The sequence below is a fragment of the Moschus berezovskii genome, chromosome 21 (genome assembly GCF_049115385.1).
Source record: "Moschus berezovskii isolate FMDL1 chromosome 21, NW_MosBer_1.0, whole genome shotgun sequence".
Classification (NCBI taxonomy): Eukaryota; Metazoa; Chordata; class Mammalia; order Artiodactyla; family Moschidae; genus Moschus; species Moschus berezovskii.
This window is the reverse complement of record NC_142480.1, coordinates 6079665-6097112: the sequence shown is the minus strand read 5'-3', so window position 1 is coordinate 6097112 and position 17448 is coordinate 6079665. Positions and strand designations below refer to the sequence as shown.

At 51.5% G+C, this 17448-nt stretch overlaps 1 protein-coding gene across 1 annotated transcript in view; it reads right to left on the bottom strand.

The window, feature by feature from the left end:
• Positions 1 to 663: 663 nt before the first annotated feature.
• Positions 664 to 17448, bottom strand: part of BCL11B (BCL11 transcription factor B) — a 103324-nt gene continuing 86539 nt past the window's right edge. Inside the window, 2 exon segments of the mRNA XM_055418510.2 lie at positions 664 to 6128; positions 6130 to 7652. Coding sequence (XP_055274485.1) covers positions 5583 to 6128; positions 6130 to 7652 — 2069 coding nt within the window. The 3' untranslated portion in view covers positions 664 to 5582.

Below are 17448 nucleotides of genomic sequence, written 5' to 3'. Positions count from 1 at the left end.
AAGAAAGCATGCCCCGATCTATCAACCTCTCACACTGGACAGGAAGAAGGTGGTGCTCCTGTGTGATTCCATTCAAACTCACAGATGGGTGGAGATGCTCTCTACTCGAACAGCCTCCCTTTCACAATGGAGACCCAAGGGTACCAGACTAAGGACCAGGGCAGCCAGACCTCTGTCCTACTCATTCTGACCCCTTACCCAGTGGCTCTCCCTGGGAATTCAGGAAATGTTAGCTGAAACAAACTAGACCCAAGTCTTGTCATTCCCAGATGAAGGCTTTTACTTCTAAACCACTTGGTCTCAAACTTGGCTGTTTGCGAGTCACCTGGGTCATTTTCAAAAATACCGATGCCTAGATCTTGCCTCGAAAGAGTCTGATAGAAATTGTTCTGGGGTGGGGCCTGGACACAAGGATTTTGAGAAACTCTCACGTGATTCCAATGTGCAACCAGGAGTGAGAACCACCATTCCACATCACAGCGCTTCACAGAGGTAAAGAAAAAGCACTGCTAGTCTCTCCTGCCATTACTCCCTGTCCTCTCAGACACAAGAGTAACGGGTTTGAGTCAGGAGAAAAATGGAGAAAGACCTTTAATTCACCCTTGGAAATAAGCTGTCCATCCCCTACCCTTGAAAGACACAGAAAAGGACAAGGTTTGGAGATCAAGTTAAATGTCCAATTTATTTTTATAACTTGAAACCAGAACAAACTTGGTTTTGAACAAGCGTACAAATGAAATGGCAGACACATGCTGAACTGAACATTGTGACATTAAGGGAGAAAAAAGAGGCCCAAAATCTTGTACAGAGAATAAAAGGAACAATAAATATTTTACTAAGCCATATTGAAATGACCTCCTGTCATCTCAACATTTTATCCATAATAAAAAAAAAAAAGTGCCCGTTTCTTAAACAGAGCACAAATACCAAGCAATAATAAATAGTTCCAAACTTGTAGTAAAAGACAGAACCTCCAAGTAAACAACAAAAGCTCATACAATAAGTAATAGAAAAGGTAATAAAAATATTTCGCCTTGCCAGTACAAATGCAAACAACTTAACTCAATGTAACTTTGCTTCGCAGAGCTGATACAAGGAGCACCAAAATTCATGGGTTTGCCTGTGTTCCACAAAAATCCTTGACCGTCACTTAGGACCGGAACAAAAGGCTGACTTCCCTACTTTTCACATTTTTGCTTAGAGGAAGTCAGCCTCCTCCTCCTCCCCCATGAAAGACCCTCAAATGGCAAGTGGCAGGTTCCAATTGGGGGCAACTTTGAACCAAGTTGTGGCAGTGTGGAAAACCGGCCTGGGGTCGGCTGGGTCCCCCCGGGGCCTGGGGCCTCTCTCACTGGGTCATCTGCTTCAGTGTTGGCTTTTTAAACACAAAAAAAGAGAAGCAAAAATGCTCATTTCTCTGCAGTCGACAGAGACACAATCTTTGTGCTTTAGGATGGCTTGATTCTGGCATCACGGTGACTTTGCGGAAGCTGGTGAGAGCTGGCTAGCTTTTGTAACTACAGGAGGATCGCCTTGGAGGCTGCTCAAGGACCTCCCCAGGGCACCCAGAGAAAAGGGCATCCCGTGGGTCTTCAGGTCAAACAGGCAGGAAACAAACATCTCAGCTTGATCTTCCACCTCCTCCCCGCTTCTTTTTACTTTGCAAAGGTAAGTGGCAAGGAGGAAAAGCGTATTAAACAGAAAAGCGCCCAGAAGAGAGATTTCTGCATTTGGTAAAGAAATTGCCCGAAAAGATGCTTGCTTATACTTTCATAACCTGAAATATAATGGTTTCTTAGAGTTCCTGAAATAAAAAATGGCTTCCTGATATAGGTATTTTTTTAAAACGTATTATTCCCTCATCCAAAAAACCACCACTTTATTATCTTAAAGCTACTTGGCTTTACAAAAAAAAAAAAGAGAGAGCGGGGATGGGGGGACAGAGAGGGAGAAATAAATCAGATAAAAATGAGCACATCAAGGACGGACAGAACTGGGAAGATGGAGAGGAAACGCACAGGGAGGAAAGAGAAAGAACTGTGGGAAGGCACCGAATCCGTCCCAGGCCCTAGGCATTTGGAAACTGGCAGGATGTGGGTTCCGGAGAGAAAGCAGCGGAGCAGGTAAGAGAGACAGCAGGCCACCACTCTCCATGGATTAAAAGGTCCTGGCTGTGATGGGGACCCCTTCCTGAAATTCAATTTGCGCTGGTCCCAGCCGCAGACCAGGTCACCTGCGCCTGGCTGATACGCCTGCTCCCTTTATCGCGTTTTTTTGTTTTGTTTTGCTTGCTTGTTTGACGTTCTCTCAAGGACTAGAGAAAGCTCGGTTTGCATTTCTTTCTGCGCTGAAGGGTGGGAGAGGTGGTGGTGGTGGTGAAGAGAAGGCCTGCGCTCTCTCCCCCACGTCTGGCATCTTTACAGATGCTTCGTAGAGAAGGGAGGGCTCTGTGAAATGGTACCGACATCTTGACAAAAAAACTGATTTCTCCACTCAACGCGAATAAAGAATTTCCCATCCGGTCTGCTTTGGCCACACCAGGGAGCCTTGATGCAAGGTTCAGGGCATTCAGACTGAAGCCCTATTTCGAACAGTCCTTGGTAGAGGCCGATTCTGACAAAAATATATACAACTAAAATGATTTGTGAACCAAAGCATTTAGCTACTTCCTTTTGTTTCTTTTCCTTGAAGGTTGTCAAACAACCCTTTTTTTTTTCCTCCTGTACAATAGGACTTAACATACAAATTTTTTTTGCAATATTTTATCCTGCCAAATTAAAAAAATATATTATGGCAGCCTGCTTGTTTTTTTTTTTTTTTTTCTTTTTATTTCCAAATTCACTAACAAAAAGGTACATTAAATCCCTTTAAAAGGACAAGCTTACAGTTAAAAAATTACAAGCTCCAGTAAAAATACAGCAAGTGCCTACATCATATGAACCAACCAATATATCCATTCCAGAGGGAGGTGGGAGGAGAGAATTAAGCACAGATCAGAAATGTGGGTTTTTTTTTTCTGCAAAGCAATAACAATATTAAGCACTTTTTTTTTTCTACATACTTTTTCTACATGGTGTAGCAATCCCCTTTTAATCCCCAAATACAAGTTTCTATACATTTTTTTGAAATAAAAATTCAACACCCAAGGCAGAAAAAAATTTACTAAAACTCCGACTTTACAGTTACTGTGACAAGAACAAATTATTATAGACCCACCATTTAAATTTTACTGAAACATTTTCAAGGAAAAGAAAAGGTTTTTTTTTTTTTCTTGTTTTGTCAAATGCCCAGGCATTCTCGATTATTACAAATACTGGTCCACTTTTACAGTAATCAAGAAATTTTCATATATATAATATATACTAAAACCCCGTCACCAAAAGAAAACAATATACACGCAGCCACTGTGGCATTTTTTTTAATAACCTATTAAGCAAACTTTGAAAAAAACGATCGCTCCAACACACATACACACAATTATTTTTTTACCCTTGTATGTATCCAATACTGTAAACGTATTTTTAAGACAGAGTGCACTAAATTTAACTTTAGAAAAAAATTAGCCATTGTTCCTGAATTGTTTTTTCATTCAACAATATCAACTTGTACCTTGTGTCACTTGAGTTTTAATTCAGCAGTAAGTCACCTCCACTCCACATCTAAGCAGCGTTGTCCCACAGGCAAAAGGGGCTGAGGTTAATTCAGCTAATGGATATCCAGGGTTGTGCTGGGTTTATTTCTTCATTTGATTGGGTCTTATGGCATTTTCAATGTCTTCAACCAGGATTTTTGAAAATTTATTTAAAGTAAATGTGGCTTTGTTTCTAAAGAAATGTACTTTTCTCGTTTTATTTTTTTAAAAAAGTCTTTTCATTGCAAAAGAAAAAAAAAAAAGTTTTGCATTTGTCTCAAGAGACTCAAATAGGAAGATCAGTTTTCAAGGCACTCACATCAAATTGAATGGCAGTAGAAACACTGTCCAATAAATTATTATTTTATTTTGTTCTTTATAGTGCCAGTACTGTGAATGCCACGCTTAGCAATACTGACACTCAATCTCAGCCATCCCTTACAGTTTAACCCACCTCTGGGCCAAAATGAAGAAGATGCTGCAATTTCTTGTTGAGAAGCCATTTAATTTAAATGCAAACAAAAGCTTTAAAGTGCGGGTCAACAGAATTCAAATGTCTAATCTGAATGGTCCAATGTTTAGTACCTTCCAACCTAATGGGATAGAAAACAAAAACAAAAACTGGGAAGTAGCGCTGGGCACCTTCAGATGGAACTCTTCCCGCTTTGCAGTAAAAGGGAACTGAAATTGGCAAGATTCCCCCCACCCCATCCGTATAATGTCATCCGTGTGCAGAGAGAATACAAACTTCCCTCAAGTCACCATCAGGACACTTGTCTGCTTGAGGATGGTCTGTTGTCATGGGTAGCAACCTATGACTTAGGATTTTTGTGGCGAGGGTGATAAAAAGAGAGAGAGAAACTGTCAAGCCAGAAGAAGCCTGAAAGAATACGGCTGGTTTCTTTCCTTTCTGTGTTATTGCAGGCCACCACCATCTATCTACCCCCCAAAGTACCCTCAGCCTATTTTATTCAGTCTAATCTATGGCAAACAGCAGAGATGGCATTCCAGGCCACACCAACGTTCCAAGAAATGGATGGGATCTGCTGGGAATGCACAATTTTAGAACGCTCTTGGGCCATTTCCTGGGGCAAAGTCCTCAAAAACGCCTGTTTCTCTGGCAGTGCTGAGTATTGGGCAGGGGAGGGAAAGCCCACCATTCAGAGGTCTCCTTATGTATGGCAAGGTTGAAGTCAACACAGAAAAGGCCTCCCTTATTGGGACATCATCAGTGCTACATCTCCACTCCAATTCTGAAACAAAGTGCTACAACTTTAAAGATTGTTATCCGCTGTACATCCACCCCCCTCCCCCAAAAAAACGCATGCCACTTTTTATTTCAGGACAAAAAAAAAAAGAAGGAATAAAAAAGTAAACAACTTTAAAAGTCATTTAAGTGTTGGCTTCTTCACAAGAAATTACACATGCTTAGCTTAGATTTCAAAAAAAGCAGCGCCCTCCCCTCCCCCAAATTATAATTTAAAAGATAGCTTCCCCTCTATAGAGCTCAGGAGTCATCGCTCAGGCTACTACTGGGTTAAAGAAAAAAAAAAAAAAACAACTAAGGAAGGGATCGATACCCAACAAAATCTCTTAAAGGAATTTCAACAGAAAGAATAACAATAAAAAGTACCTGCACATGCCAAAAAAATTACAAAACCCAATAAATACAGAAATTATTGCACAGTTAAAAGGCTCCACACTTTTTTTTGTTTGTTTTTACTGCCTTAATCAACCCTCGGGTTTCCATAGGACTTCGCAGACACAGGTTAGGTTGGAGGGCCGCCTCCCCTGGGCCCCGGGGACCCGCGGGGGGCGCCGAGCGGCGGTGACGCGGAGGCAAGTGTCAGGTCAGCATTCTCTCGCTTGGCGACGGGGCGACTGTACAGGTGCGCGGGGTGGGGCCCGGGCCCCCGCGCGCGCGCACACACACACACGCGCGCACACGCGCTTAGCTCCTCTCCGCCTGCTCGATTTTGACGTCGTTAGTCAGCAAGTGCTCGCCGTGCCACTTTTTCATGTGTTTCTCCAGGGTGCTATAGACGCTGAAGGGCATTTGGCAGATGTCGCAGCGGTACACCTCCTTGCCGATCTGCCCGTGCGTCTTCATGTGGCGCGTGAGCTTGCTGCTCTGCGCGCACGCGTAGTTGCACAGCTCGCACTTGTAAGGCCGCTCGCCGGTGTGGCTCCGCCGGTGAACCGTCAGGTTGCTGCAGTTCTTGAACACCTTGCCGCAGTACTCGCACGTGTCGCTGCGCCGGCCCTCCTTGGAGCTCGGCCGCCCGGGGCCCGGGCCGCCCAGATGCGGCGTGCTGCCCCCGCTGGCCGTGCCGCTGCGGCCCGACAGCCCGCCGTCCAGCAGGTCCCCGGGCGGCGTGGAGAAGCGCAGGCTGCCGTTCTCGGACGAGTGCTCGGAGGACGTGGCGAAGGGCGACTGGCGCGCGTCCGTGAAGCCCAGGAAGGGGTCCTTCATGAAGTGCCGCGACGCCGCGTACCCCTACCAGCCACTGCGAGTACACGTTCTCCGACGGGATGAGCGCGGCGGGCGGCAGCTCGAGGTCCTTCTCCACCTTGATGCGCTTGGCCGCGCTGTTGAGGCCGGGGCTGGGCAGCGGCGCCGGCTTGCGCGGGAAGAGGCCCGGGAAGGGCTCGGTGCCCGGCGCGAAGCCGCCGCCGCGCCCGTTGACCGCGCCCCCGGGGCCCGCGTCGCCGCAGCCCCCGGCGTCATCGTCGTCGCCCGGGTCCCCGCCGCCTGCGCCGCCGCCGGCCGCGCGCTTCAGGAAGGCGCCGCGCTTCTGCTTGTCGGCCAGCAGGTCGCCGTAGGGCGGCAGCGCGCCCAGGCCCACGTTCTCCATGACCTTGCCCAGCACCAGCGCCTTCTCGTCGGCCAGCGCCTTGGCCGCGGCGCCGCCGCCCGCGCCCGGCACGCCGGCCACCCCGCCGCCACCGCCGCCGCCGTTCTCCCGGTTGCGGCTCAGCTCCGAGTCCATGCTGAAGCTCGACTCGGGCCGGCTCTCGTTCTCCAGCAGCAGCTCCTCCTCCTCCTCCTCCTCCTCTTCGTCCTCCTCCTCGGGCTCATGGCCCAGGGACGGGTCGCTCTCGTGGTGGCGGAAGTCACCGTCGGCCGCCTTGAGGCCCTCGCCGGTCAGCTCGCTGGTGCCGGGCTCCGGGGAGCTGGCAGCCGAGAGCCCGTCGTCGGAGCGGCCGGCCAGCGAGCCGGCCTTGTGCATGTGCGTCTTCATGTGGCGCTTGAGCTTGCTCGCCTGCGAGCACGCGTGGTCGCACAGCTGGCACTTGTAGGGCTTCTCGCCCGTGTGGCTGCGCCGGTGCACGATGAGATTGCTCTGGAACTTGAAGGTCTTGCCGCAGAACTCGCACGACTTGCTCTTGGCCGGCGGCTGCGGCGGCGGCGTGCCGCCGGGGGGCATGGGCGGCAGCGGCGGCGTGCTCAGGAACGGGGACTTGGGGCTGGGCTGGAAGGGGTTCAGGAGCCGGTGCATAGGGTTGCCGCGGCCCGGGGACACGGGCGGCGGCGTGGAGCTGTTGCCCGCCAGCTCGCGGAGCCGCCGCGAGAAGTCCATGGCGGGCGAGTCGATGGCCATGGGGTTCAGGCGCATGACTCGGTCGAAGGCACTGGGGTGCTGGGCGACAAGCCCCATCTCCTCGGCGCTGAGGCGGTGCGGGTCCAGGTGGTGGCGCGGCGGCGGGCTGAAGAGCGGCGGTGTGCCGGGCAGGCGGCCCTCGCCGAAGCCCGGGTGGTCCCGCAGGATGGGGCCCGTCATGCGCAGCAGGTTGAAGGGGTTGCTGTCGCCCAGGAAATTCATGAGTGGGGACTGGGCCACGGCCTCGGGCCCCAGCGGCGGCGGGATGGTGAGCCGCGGCGTGAGCGAGCTGCTGGCCGGCCCGGGCTCCAGGTAGATGCGGAAGCCGTGCGTGTTCTGCGCGTGCTGCAGCAGGAACCACGCGCTGTTGAAGGGCTGCTTGCATGTTGTGCAAATGTAGCTGGAAGGCTCATCTTTACCTGGGGACACACACGGACAGAAATAGGCAAGAGAGACGTGAGATGTGGGCGGCGTCACGGCTGGGGTGGGGCAGCGGCGGCAGCAGACCACCGCCGAGCAGGCCCAGGCCAGTGACCCCCTGGCGAACCCCCTGGGGACAGGCTAGAGAAGCCACTGTGCGGTGGTCACTCCAACTGGTAGACCTCGCTCTATGCCCTTATAACATGATGTCTTTAAACCCATCATCTCAGAAGCCAAAGAAGATGTTATTTGTGAGAAAGTCTTATTCCAACAATGGGACCTATAGGAAGGCTGGGCTGCCTCAAAGACAGCATGGCAAAGTTCAGCCATCATGCAGACCCTGATAATTCTTTGGGGGTGGGGTGGGGAGCGGGGGGCTACCGCCCTGTGCCTTGTAGGATGTTTGGAGGCATACCCACTAGAAGCCAGTTGCACTCCCTCCCCTCCCAGTCATGAGGATCAAAAATCTCTCCAGGCATCTCCAAACCTCTCTGGGGGATAAAACAACTCCCCCCTCCCCACCCAGTCATGACTAGGCAAATCTTGGATCCAAGGAAGTTTTAAGAAACATAAATCAAACTGAATCACCTCGCAAACATTTTAAAGAGAACTGGCTGATAACCTCTGCATCATTTGGGAGCTGAACTACCGGAAATCGTAGGGTTTCATACACCAGTGTCTGTGCAGAAAGCACCGTCCATGTTAAACAGGGATGCATGTAGGAACAGGACTTTAGCATCGTAAGAACATCACTACTGGCGGGCAGCTGCCCACCCCACCCCACATCACTGCCCTCACGGCCTCACACACACACACACACACACACACACACCCCTAACCACAGCATGGAATCTGGCCTTGAGACGGGGCACTGGCCTATATGAGGTCCCTTGCCAGGAGGCTGAAGGAAAGAGTGTCACCTCTGACAGGGCGATCAGCATGAGTGGCAAGTGTCAGTCTGTGACAAACTGGGTCTGGCATTGGGAGCCAGTGGTAGTGGATGCTGGTGGCATGGAGCCAACATCCCTCTCTTTGTCCATCATTGGGGGCGGTCACAAAATGGGAGCCTGGACCTTCCAACCAGCACCTATTTCATGGGCGACATCCTCAACCTACAGGTGAAACTGGCTGCTTCTCCAGCCTGAAGCTCTCCTAACACCCCATGTGAAACGGGACAGGTGTGGGCAAGCCCTGCCCTCCCTCATCAGACTCGCTCACTGGCCAGAGAAGGGAAAGGGAACATGGCATCACAGCTGAGGTCTTGGAAAAAAAAAACAAACCCTTTTTGTTTTTTCAAACTTCCTTGTACCTGGACGATTTTAACACTGACAAAGTACAGTAGCTGCAAACTCCCCAGTGAAGCCAAAGGTGCGTGTTAGTTTCCGAACCCGGGATTAGGAAGGGGAGGATTATGGCACCTCCTCGAAAGAGGAGGGACCTCTGAAATCCCATTTAGAGATGGAGTTTTTGTTTCTTTGATTTCCCACTCAAGAAGTATGTTTCTTGGGGGCTTCACCCTTAGAGTAAAAACTCTGTGGACTCGGAGAACAAATACTCCAAGTTCCTTATGTGTAAGACTTGATGGCTTCAAAGGGGCCTGGACCTCCCTGAGCCATGCAGTATTTGTGGGATCCTCCAGGAGTCAGGGGTCAGCGTGGAGATTTCTCCGCAACACAGAACCAACTGGGCCAGATCAGCCACCGCTGGGAACCAAGACATGCCTTCCAAGCCTGGTGGTCCATGGTCATCACTGCACGCTCGTGTCCAACAGGACATGTGTCTCCAGGTTTGGCGGTGAGGAGACCAGTGGGTGGGTGATGGGGGAACGGACAGAAAGGAAAAAGGATTCCAAAGCTCAGCTTCCCCTCGTTTTTAAACCCAGCTCCAGGAGAACTTCTGAGGCCATTTTCTTTCTCCGGGGTGTCTGGGCAACTTCCTTCTCCCAGCATGTCTGTGTTAATTCAGTTCCCTATGCTGGAGTCCCTCAGGAGAATCTCCCCCCACACCCCAGAAATGGGCAGGGAGGCCTTCCCAAGGCCCTGGGCAGCCCTGTTCCTCCCTTTGGGAGCAATAAGGCCACACCGACACTTCAGCCTTCCCTTCCTGCATGCCTCCCCGCTGTCGCAACAAAAGGCCATTTTTTTTGGTGCATTTCATCGTCACATGTCCGCTGAGGGAGGCCAGGCCAGGACCACATCCCTGCTGGCACATGACGATGCTACAGCCCAGAGATGCACAGCCTTCTTGGAGGCGCCATCTCCTGTCCTGGCTTTTTAGGTGATGTATGTGGGGAATGACAGAACGGTTCACCTCAGTCTCACTGGAGAGCTGGCCAAACGCCATAGTGTTTAGTCCTCCTCAAATCCTTTTCTGGAATGAGGCAGAGTAAATAAGTAATAAATAAGAAGATAAAGAAAACATCCCTCACTGACACCAGGAGCTAATAACACAAATGAAGCGCCACCTCCCACAAGGCCATAGATCTTCCAATTAAAGAGCACTGGACTTCCCTGGTGGCTCGATGGTAATGAAGCCACCTGCCAGTGTAGGAGAGGTGGGTTCAATCCCTGATCCGGGAAGAGCCCGCGTGTGGCAGAGCCACTCAGCCCGTGTGCCTCAGCTGTTGAGCCTATGCTCTGGAGCCCAGGAACCACAGATAGCTCCAGAGCCCACGCGCCCTGGAGCCATGCTCCGCAACAAGAGAAGCCACCATGGTGAGAAGTCGCAGCACCGCAACCAGAAAAAGAGCACACACAGCAACAAAGAGCCGGCACAGCCAATGAACAACTTTAAAAATCCATTGGTTTCAACTGCAATTCAATTAAAAAAAAGAGCACTCTGGATTCTGCACCTGGGCTCCAACCACTCTCAGGACCGAGTTCCACACACACAGCGGCGTCCTTGTGTTTTCAAGCTGGGCCAACTCCCTTCCCCTAATCTCTTTTCTCATCATCTTCATTTCCTTGGGTCTCTCTGGAGCACTTCCTGGTTCCTGTTCTGATGGCCACACACTTTCTAGAAAGTTCTACTGCCCCTGAGGAATGTGGGTATCAGAAGACAGTGCAAAATTCTCAGGCAGGCCAGGAATGAAATGGCCGATTAAAATATATTTTTTTAAACTCAAGCAGCAGCTGCTGAGAAGCATGTAGCTGCATGTTCTAAAGAACTCAGAGGTTTCCATTTCTTGTTTGTTTTTTTTTTTAAAAAAGACAAGACAAAAAGAGTGGAAGACATTTATAAGACTCTAACTTAGAGAAGTCTAAGGAGGAAGTTTTGCTTGCTGTAGTTTCGTCCTTCAGTCCTATCCAACTCTTTCGCGACCCCATGGACTGACTGTAGCCAGCCGGGCTCCTCTGTCAATGAGATTTCCCAGGCAAGAATACTGGAGTGGGTAGCTATTTCCTCCTCCAAGGGTTTCTTTTTCAACCCAGGGATCAAACCTGTGTCTCCTGCATTGGCAGGCGGATTCTTTACCACTGAGCCACCCAGGAAGCCAGAAGAGGAAGTTAACCTGTTTGGAATTCATCATCAGGTGGGGAAGAGCTCTGTGCACCCACCAAATCGGACTCCAGGGTCCCAGGTCATGCCAGGGTAAGCGATTTTCCTTGCCTTTGAACAATCTGGTCCCCTCACTTCCCTCCACGCCACGGCAAGATTCACAGCAGGGGACAGGCTATCCCAGGATCTGACAGCTTCCAATGTTTTTAAATCTCCCAGTCCACAAAGGCCCTTCCTAGACAACGCTCTTTCCACTCTCCCCCGTAACTTTCTTTTTTAAATAAAATGTTCATTTCCATACTTCCACTTCACGGTTATCTGTTGCCTAGAAGTAGCCTTGAGCACTGGGACTGCTCACTTCTGAAAACTGAACAATGTTAGAAAGGCTTTGAAGAGCCACTCAGAACATTCTTCTATTCAAAAACTCACTAAATATTTTAAAAGGCAGCACACAGTCATGGACGGCTCATTTTTAAACGTGGCAGAAGCCCCTTGGTGAGAGGGCTGCTTCAGTTGGGGGCTGTCCCTGCTCCTGGAGCTCAGGGCCACTCGCCCAGAGGTGAGTTGGAAGCTCCAGCTGGTGCCAGCTCTGCTGATGGCCCAGACAGGGGTCATGCCCCAACACGCTGCCACCATGGCTGCCACCGAGGTTCCAACCGAGAGGTCAACACCTAAATTATTTTTAAGCGACTTGGAAGTTGAAAAGTGTTAGTTGCTCAGTCGTGTAGGACTCTTTGCAACCCCATGCCCGCCAGGCTCCTCTGTCCATAGAATTCTCCAGGTAAGAACACTGGAGTGAGTTGCCATTCCCTTCTCCAGAGGATCCTTCCGACCCACGGATCGAACCCACGTCTCCTGCAATGCAGGAATATTCTTTACCATCTGAGCCACCAGGGAAGGCCTGAAGCAACTTACCCAGCAACGTCAAGTCTGGCCTACAGACCTAGAAATGTCAGCTGCATTGGGATCACTACATCGGGCTTGGCGACTCAGAACCCAAGGCCAGTGTGTTTCCTTGTTTGCTTCCTTCCCTTTTCCTTCCTCAGACGTTTTTGGTATCTGTTGGCAGAAACCAACACTGGATCTTCTTTGCTGTACTGGCTTTCAAGAGAGACCCTTATGTTTTTATCTAATTCAAAACCCTCCCTGAGGTCACTGTTACAAGAACCCTGAACAGCGGCAAGAGTTCATATCTTGCCATTCCCTGCAGGAAGTTGTCAATCAAGGGGCTTCCCAGGTGGCTCAGTGGTAAAGAATCTCCCTACAATGCAGGAGACACGGATTCAATCCCTGAGTCAGGAAAAGGAAATGGCAACACACTCCAGTATTCTTGCCTGGGAAATCCCATGGACAGAAGAGCCTGGCAGGCTATTTTTTGTGTTAATTGCTTAGTTGTGTCCTACTCTTTGCAACCCATAGACTGTAGCCCACCAGGCTCCCCCATCTATGGGATTCTCCAGGCAAGAACAGTGGAGTGGGTTGTCATTTCCTTCTCCAAAAGGAACTATAGAAAGAAAGAAAGTGAAGTCACTCACTCATGTCTGACTCTTTTTGACCCCATGGACTACAGCCTACCATGCTCCTCCATCCATGGAATTTTCCAGGCAAGAGTACTGGAGTGGGTTGCCATTTCCTTCGTCCACGGGGTCACAAAAAGAGTCGGACATACTTAGCAATTAAACAACAACAACGTCAACCAGGTCGCTTTACCTCTCTGAGCTTCATTTCCTCATCAGTAGAATGGGAATAACATGCCAGCTTCCGAAGTGGGCTGGGGAGCAAATGAGATCCCACATGATCCCTATAAAATCCAAACATCCCCATGCATGCACGTATTATAGTTGGGCTTTGTGTGTTTCGTGTTTTATTATCCATCTTGTACCTGGCAGTGGATGTTTCAGGGGGTGCCCTTCTGTGTAACTCTGGCTATAATAAAACCCTGGAGGAATTTTAATGCAGCCAGCCTAATCCATTAGAGGTTCCAGGGAAATAGAAACTTGCAAACATTGAGGAAACATCATTTTTTATTGTGACTCTTGGGAACCAACACACAACTGGGCTCCTGCAATGAAATGCTGCCCTCCCTCTGCTAGTAGGGGTGTGTGTGTGTGTGTCTTTTTGTGTGTGTGTGTGTTTTAATGAGCACTGAAATAATTGTTCCTCCCTATTATGCTGGTTACTCTAATAATACCAATAAAGATATCAGGGATGTTCAATAAAAAGCACACCTTTAATTGAGTTATTATTCAATAAAAAAATCATAATTGAGAGCAATAGTTTAAAAGGGCTCTCCTAAGGCCAAGTGATACCAACTAGAAGGGTACTGCTGCCTGCGGGGGATTTAGTGGTTCAGGGCTGCTCCAGAGCCACAAGCTGACACCGCCGCCCAGCTCAAGCAGGGCCTGCAGTGATCGCCAGCCAGGGCCTTCCTCCACCCAAAGGTGGAGGCACAAGTGAGAGTCCTGACTCTTGGATGCTGAAGAACGAACTGAGTCTTGGCTTCACATGTCCCTCTACGGCTTGCAAAGCACTTGACAGTTGGTTTGGCATTTTCACAGCCATCAAGGCATTTCGCTCACATACGACCTCTGAGGGGGGCCAGGCCAGGTCCGCATCCCTGCCGGCACAGGAGGATGCTGCGACTGAGAGAAGCAAGAGCCCCCTCCTCCCTTCAAGAGCAAGGGGGGCCACGCCCCTGCACAGGCTTCCCCACCCCTGGCTCCATCCCAGCTGCCCGCCAGCAGCACCTGAGAGACGGACTGCTCTCTGCACACTTGTCGGGGCCTGTTTCACAATGAAAAGGTCTGCCTGCCACACTGTATGTGTCCTCCCAGTGAAGGACATCAATTACCCTTTGATGGAAGCCGGTCGGGTCCACCACGGGCTTGTCCCGGGAGTGAAGACGTTTCACGAGAGCAGGTGAGTCCCCGGGACAACAGGCCACTCGGGACCTGGAGAAGGGGTGATGAGATGCTGGGCAGTCAGAGCAAAGGGCAGGCTGATGGATCCAGGGTCCCCAGCCCCGCCGCTTTCCCTCTCTGGGTTTTACAGTGCCCAGTGCCCAAGGAGAGGATTCACGGCCAACCACCTGGTCCTCCAACAGAATCTATGCCTGCTAACAGTGCTGTCTCTTCAGTCCCAAAATGATAATAATTATTATCACTATTATCAGATCCCCTGGAGGAGGGCATGGCAACCCACTCCAGTATTCTTGCCTGGAGAATCTCACGGACAGAGGAGCCTGGCGGACTACAGTCCATGGGGTTGCAAAGAACCAGACATGACTGAAGCAACTAAGAACATTATCTCTAGATATGTAGACCCCTTATTAAAGAGTGTCTCCCCTTTCATGATCCCAGAAAGAAAACATCAATTGGTTTCTTTGGGTGGGGGGAAACCTTTGTAAGTTTCATGTTCATTATCATTTCTGAGCAAAGTCATCTATGAAATCTACAAGCATCCCTGCTTGTTCTGAAACAGTTCCGTTCAGTCGCTCAGTCGCGTCCAACTCTGCGACCCCATGGACTGTAGCACACCAGGCTTCCCTGTCCATCACTAACTCCCGGAGCTTGCTCAAACTCATGTCCATTGAGCCGGTGATGCCATCCAACCGTCTCATCCTCCGTCATCCCCTTCTCCTCCTGCCTTCAATCCTTCCCAGCATCAGGTTATTTTCCAGTGAGTCAGTTTTTAGCATCAGGTGGCCAAAGTACTAGAGCTGCAGCTTCAGCATCAGTACTTCCAAACAAACCTACCAAACAAACCTCAGCCTCTCCGAGAGAGGTGGTGGAGCTGGGGGGGGGCGGGAATAATGGCAGCAGGAACAATCAACCGTTGTTAAACCCTTCCATGAGCCGCCCGCAACTAAAGCGGACTGTCTTCACAACAACCCCCGAGGCCAAGGACTGTCATCAGCACCATTTCACAGATGAGAAGACCGAGGGCAGGAAGAGATGGTGACCAGCCCAGAGCCACACAGCCAGCTGCAGTCCGGATAGAAGCCGGGTCAAAAGAGGAAAAGGGTGCAGACCCAGGCCCCTCCCAAGTCAAGGGACCCAGGGCAGGAGACGGGGCAGTCATGTTCACCTCGGGGTCGCTTACCTTTCCCCCCAGCCACGTGCTAGGAAACATGGAGATGTCCTGTTCCTGGCGAGAACCGCGACTCTCAGTGCAACCCTGCCGCCTATCTCGTGGGACGTGGCGGGTGTGCCCTGCTGGGTGGCGGTGCCGGGGGCGGTGGCGGCAGCAGCACTACCGTGTGTGCCAGGTCGCCCAGTCGTGCCCAACTCTGTGACCCCATAGACAACAGCCCACCAGGCTCCTCTGTCCACGGGATTCTCCAGGCAAGAAGACTGGAGCGGGCTGCCATGCCGTCCTCCAGGGGGATCTCCCAACCCAGGGAGGGAACCTGCGTCTCCTGCCGCTCCTGTACCGGCAGGTGGGTTCTTTACCACTAGCGCCACCTGGGAAGCGCAACTGCTACCAAGTGGTCTCCCTGGTGCTGAAGTTGCAGAGCCAGCCCCGGCCTAACACAGCCAAGGCCCCTCCGCCAGCGGCCGTGGCAGACATCAACTGGTCCACCCCCGCGCTTGCCCTGCCGGTCTCGGAATCCTCTGGAACGCAGAGCTCTGGACGGCTGCGACTGCCATCCCTGGACCTCCGCTCACACGAGCCCAGTAAGGGCAACCAGGCAACAGGGCTGAATGGGCAGGTAGCAGGGTGTGTCCTCCACCTGCCTTTCATTCACTCACTAAACAAGCAGCAGCTGGCCATCCCTGATCCACCAGGTATCCTACTGGTCTCCAGGGACACAGCTCTCGAATCCCAGAGGAGATGACAGCGCCTGGTAACCCTCTTGATTATTTCATGAAAAATGTGAGTGCTAGGGTCAAGTTCAAGGTGCTGGCAGAGAGAAGCATGCAAGGGCTTGGCTGACTTGGGGGCTCAGAACCTGCATCACTCCATGTAGTCTGCTAACTCTATGCCTGTGACCATTTACAGGAGCAATAGAGGCGGTTCAGAGACTGCAAGCAAGTTGTATGAGGCCACCCGACTGGCCTTGGGTTATTTATTTAAAATCCATCATGGGAACGGGAGTCCAGGCTCCCTGAGGACCGAGCTGACCCTGTCCACTGCCAGGACTCTGGCCAAGCCCAGGGCGACGAACACACACGGGCTTCAAAGTCAGGCGTGCCTATTTTCGGGGCTTTGTTTCCCCCTGCAGTCAGCATCCCTGGAGTCATCACAGGCAGGAGAAGGGCATCTGCCTGGGTCTGGGTGAACCTGCCCTCCGGCTGAGGCTCTCCAGGCGAGGCCACCTGGGGAATAGGGCTCAGCTCAGCGTTCAAAAACACCCCGCTCCCCTGGCTCGCCAGGCAGGGCCCCACCCAGCACGCCCACGCCTCCCTGCTGGCTGTGTTCCACCCACCGGAGCACGCGGGGATCCAGGTGACTCCAAAGAACCTAGACACTCTTCCACCACCCCAATCCACCTCTGAGCCGCCCTGGCAGAGTGGGTGGGCAGGTGGGCCAGCGACCCTCCTGAGTCACAGCCTTGATGGTCCTGCTGCCAGAGGAAGCACCAGGCACTCAGCCTTCAGCATCTGGCTGGACTCACTGCCCACCAGTGCCATGGCCACCCCCCTCAACCCTTCTGGTCCTTGCCTTGCCCGTGCGTCTCACAGCTCCATGCACCTGCCATTCCTGCCACCTGGAAGACCTGTCCTTCCTTCTCACCCTGCAAGCATCTTCTGAGACCTGGCCCCGGGACAGCCCCTCTGTATCCCCCACAGCCTTGCAAGTTTAGCTGCTCAGTCGTATCCAACTCTTTGCAACCCTATTGACTGTAGCCTGCCGGGTTCCTCTGTCCATAAGGTTTCCAAAAGCAAGAATACTAGAGTGGGTTGCCATTTCCTCCTCCAGGAGATCTTCCCAACCCAGGGTCTCCTGCATCTCCTATGTTGGCAGGCAGATTCTTCATCGCTGAGCCACCTGGGAAGCCCCCACAGCCTTGGGGGATGACTACTTGACGTTCATCACTGCCTGTCATCACCTTTCCTTGACTTTGGTGGGCTTGACACACATACAACCTGCATGAGCCAGTGCCTTGTGCTCTCCAAAGGGCGCTCACAGAGACTCTGAAAAGTGGGTTCTAATCCAGGTTCTGCATACAAAAGAAACTCGGTCTCATCACAGTTAAGCGCGGGGCCCCAGGTCACACAGCTGGGTCGCCGAGCCCATATTCACACCTGGGTCTGAGCCCTGAGCCTGGGTTGTATCCGACACACACCTGGCTGC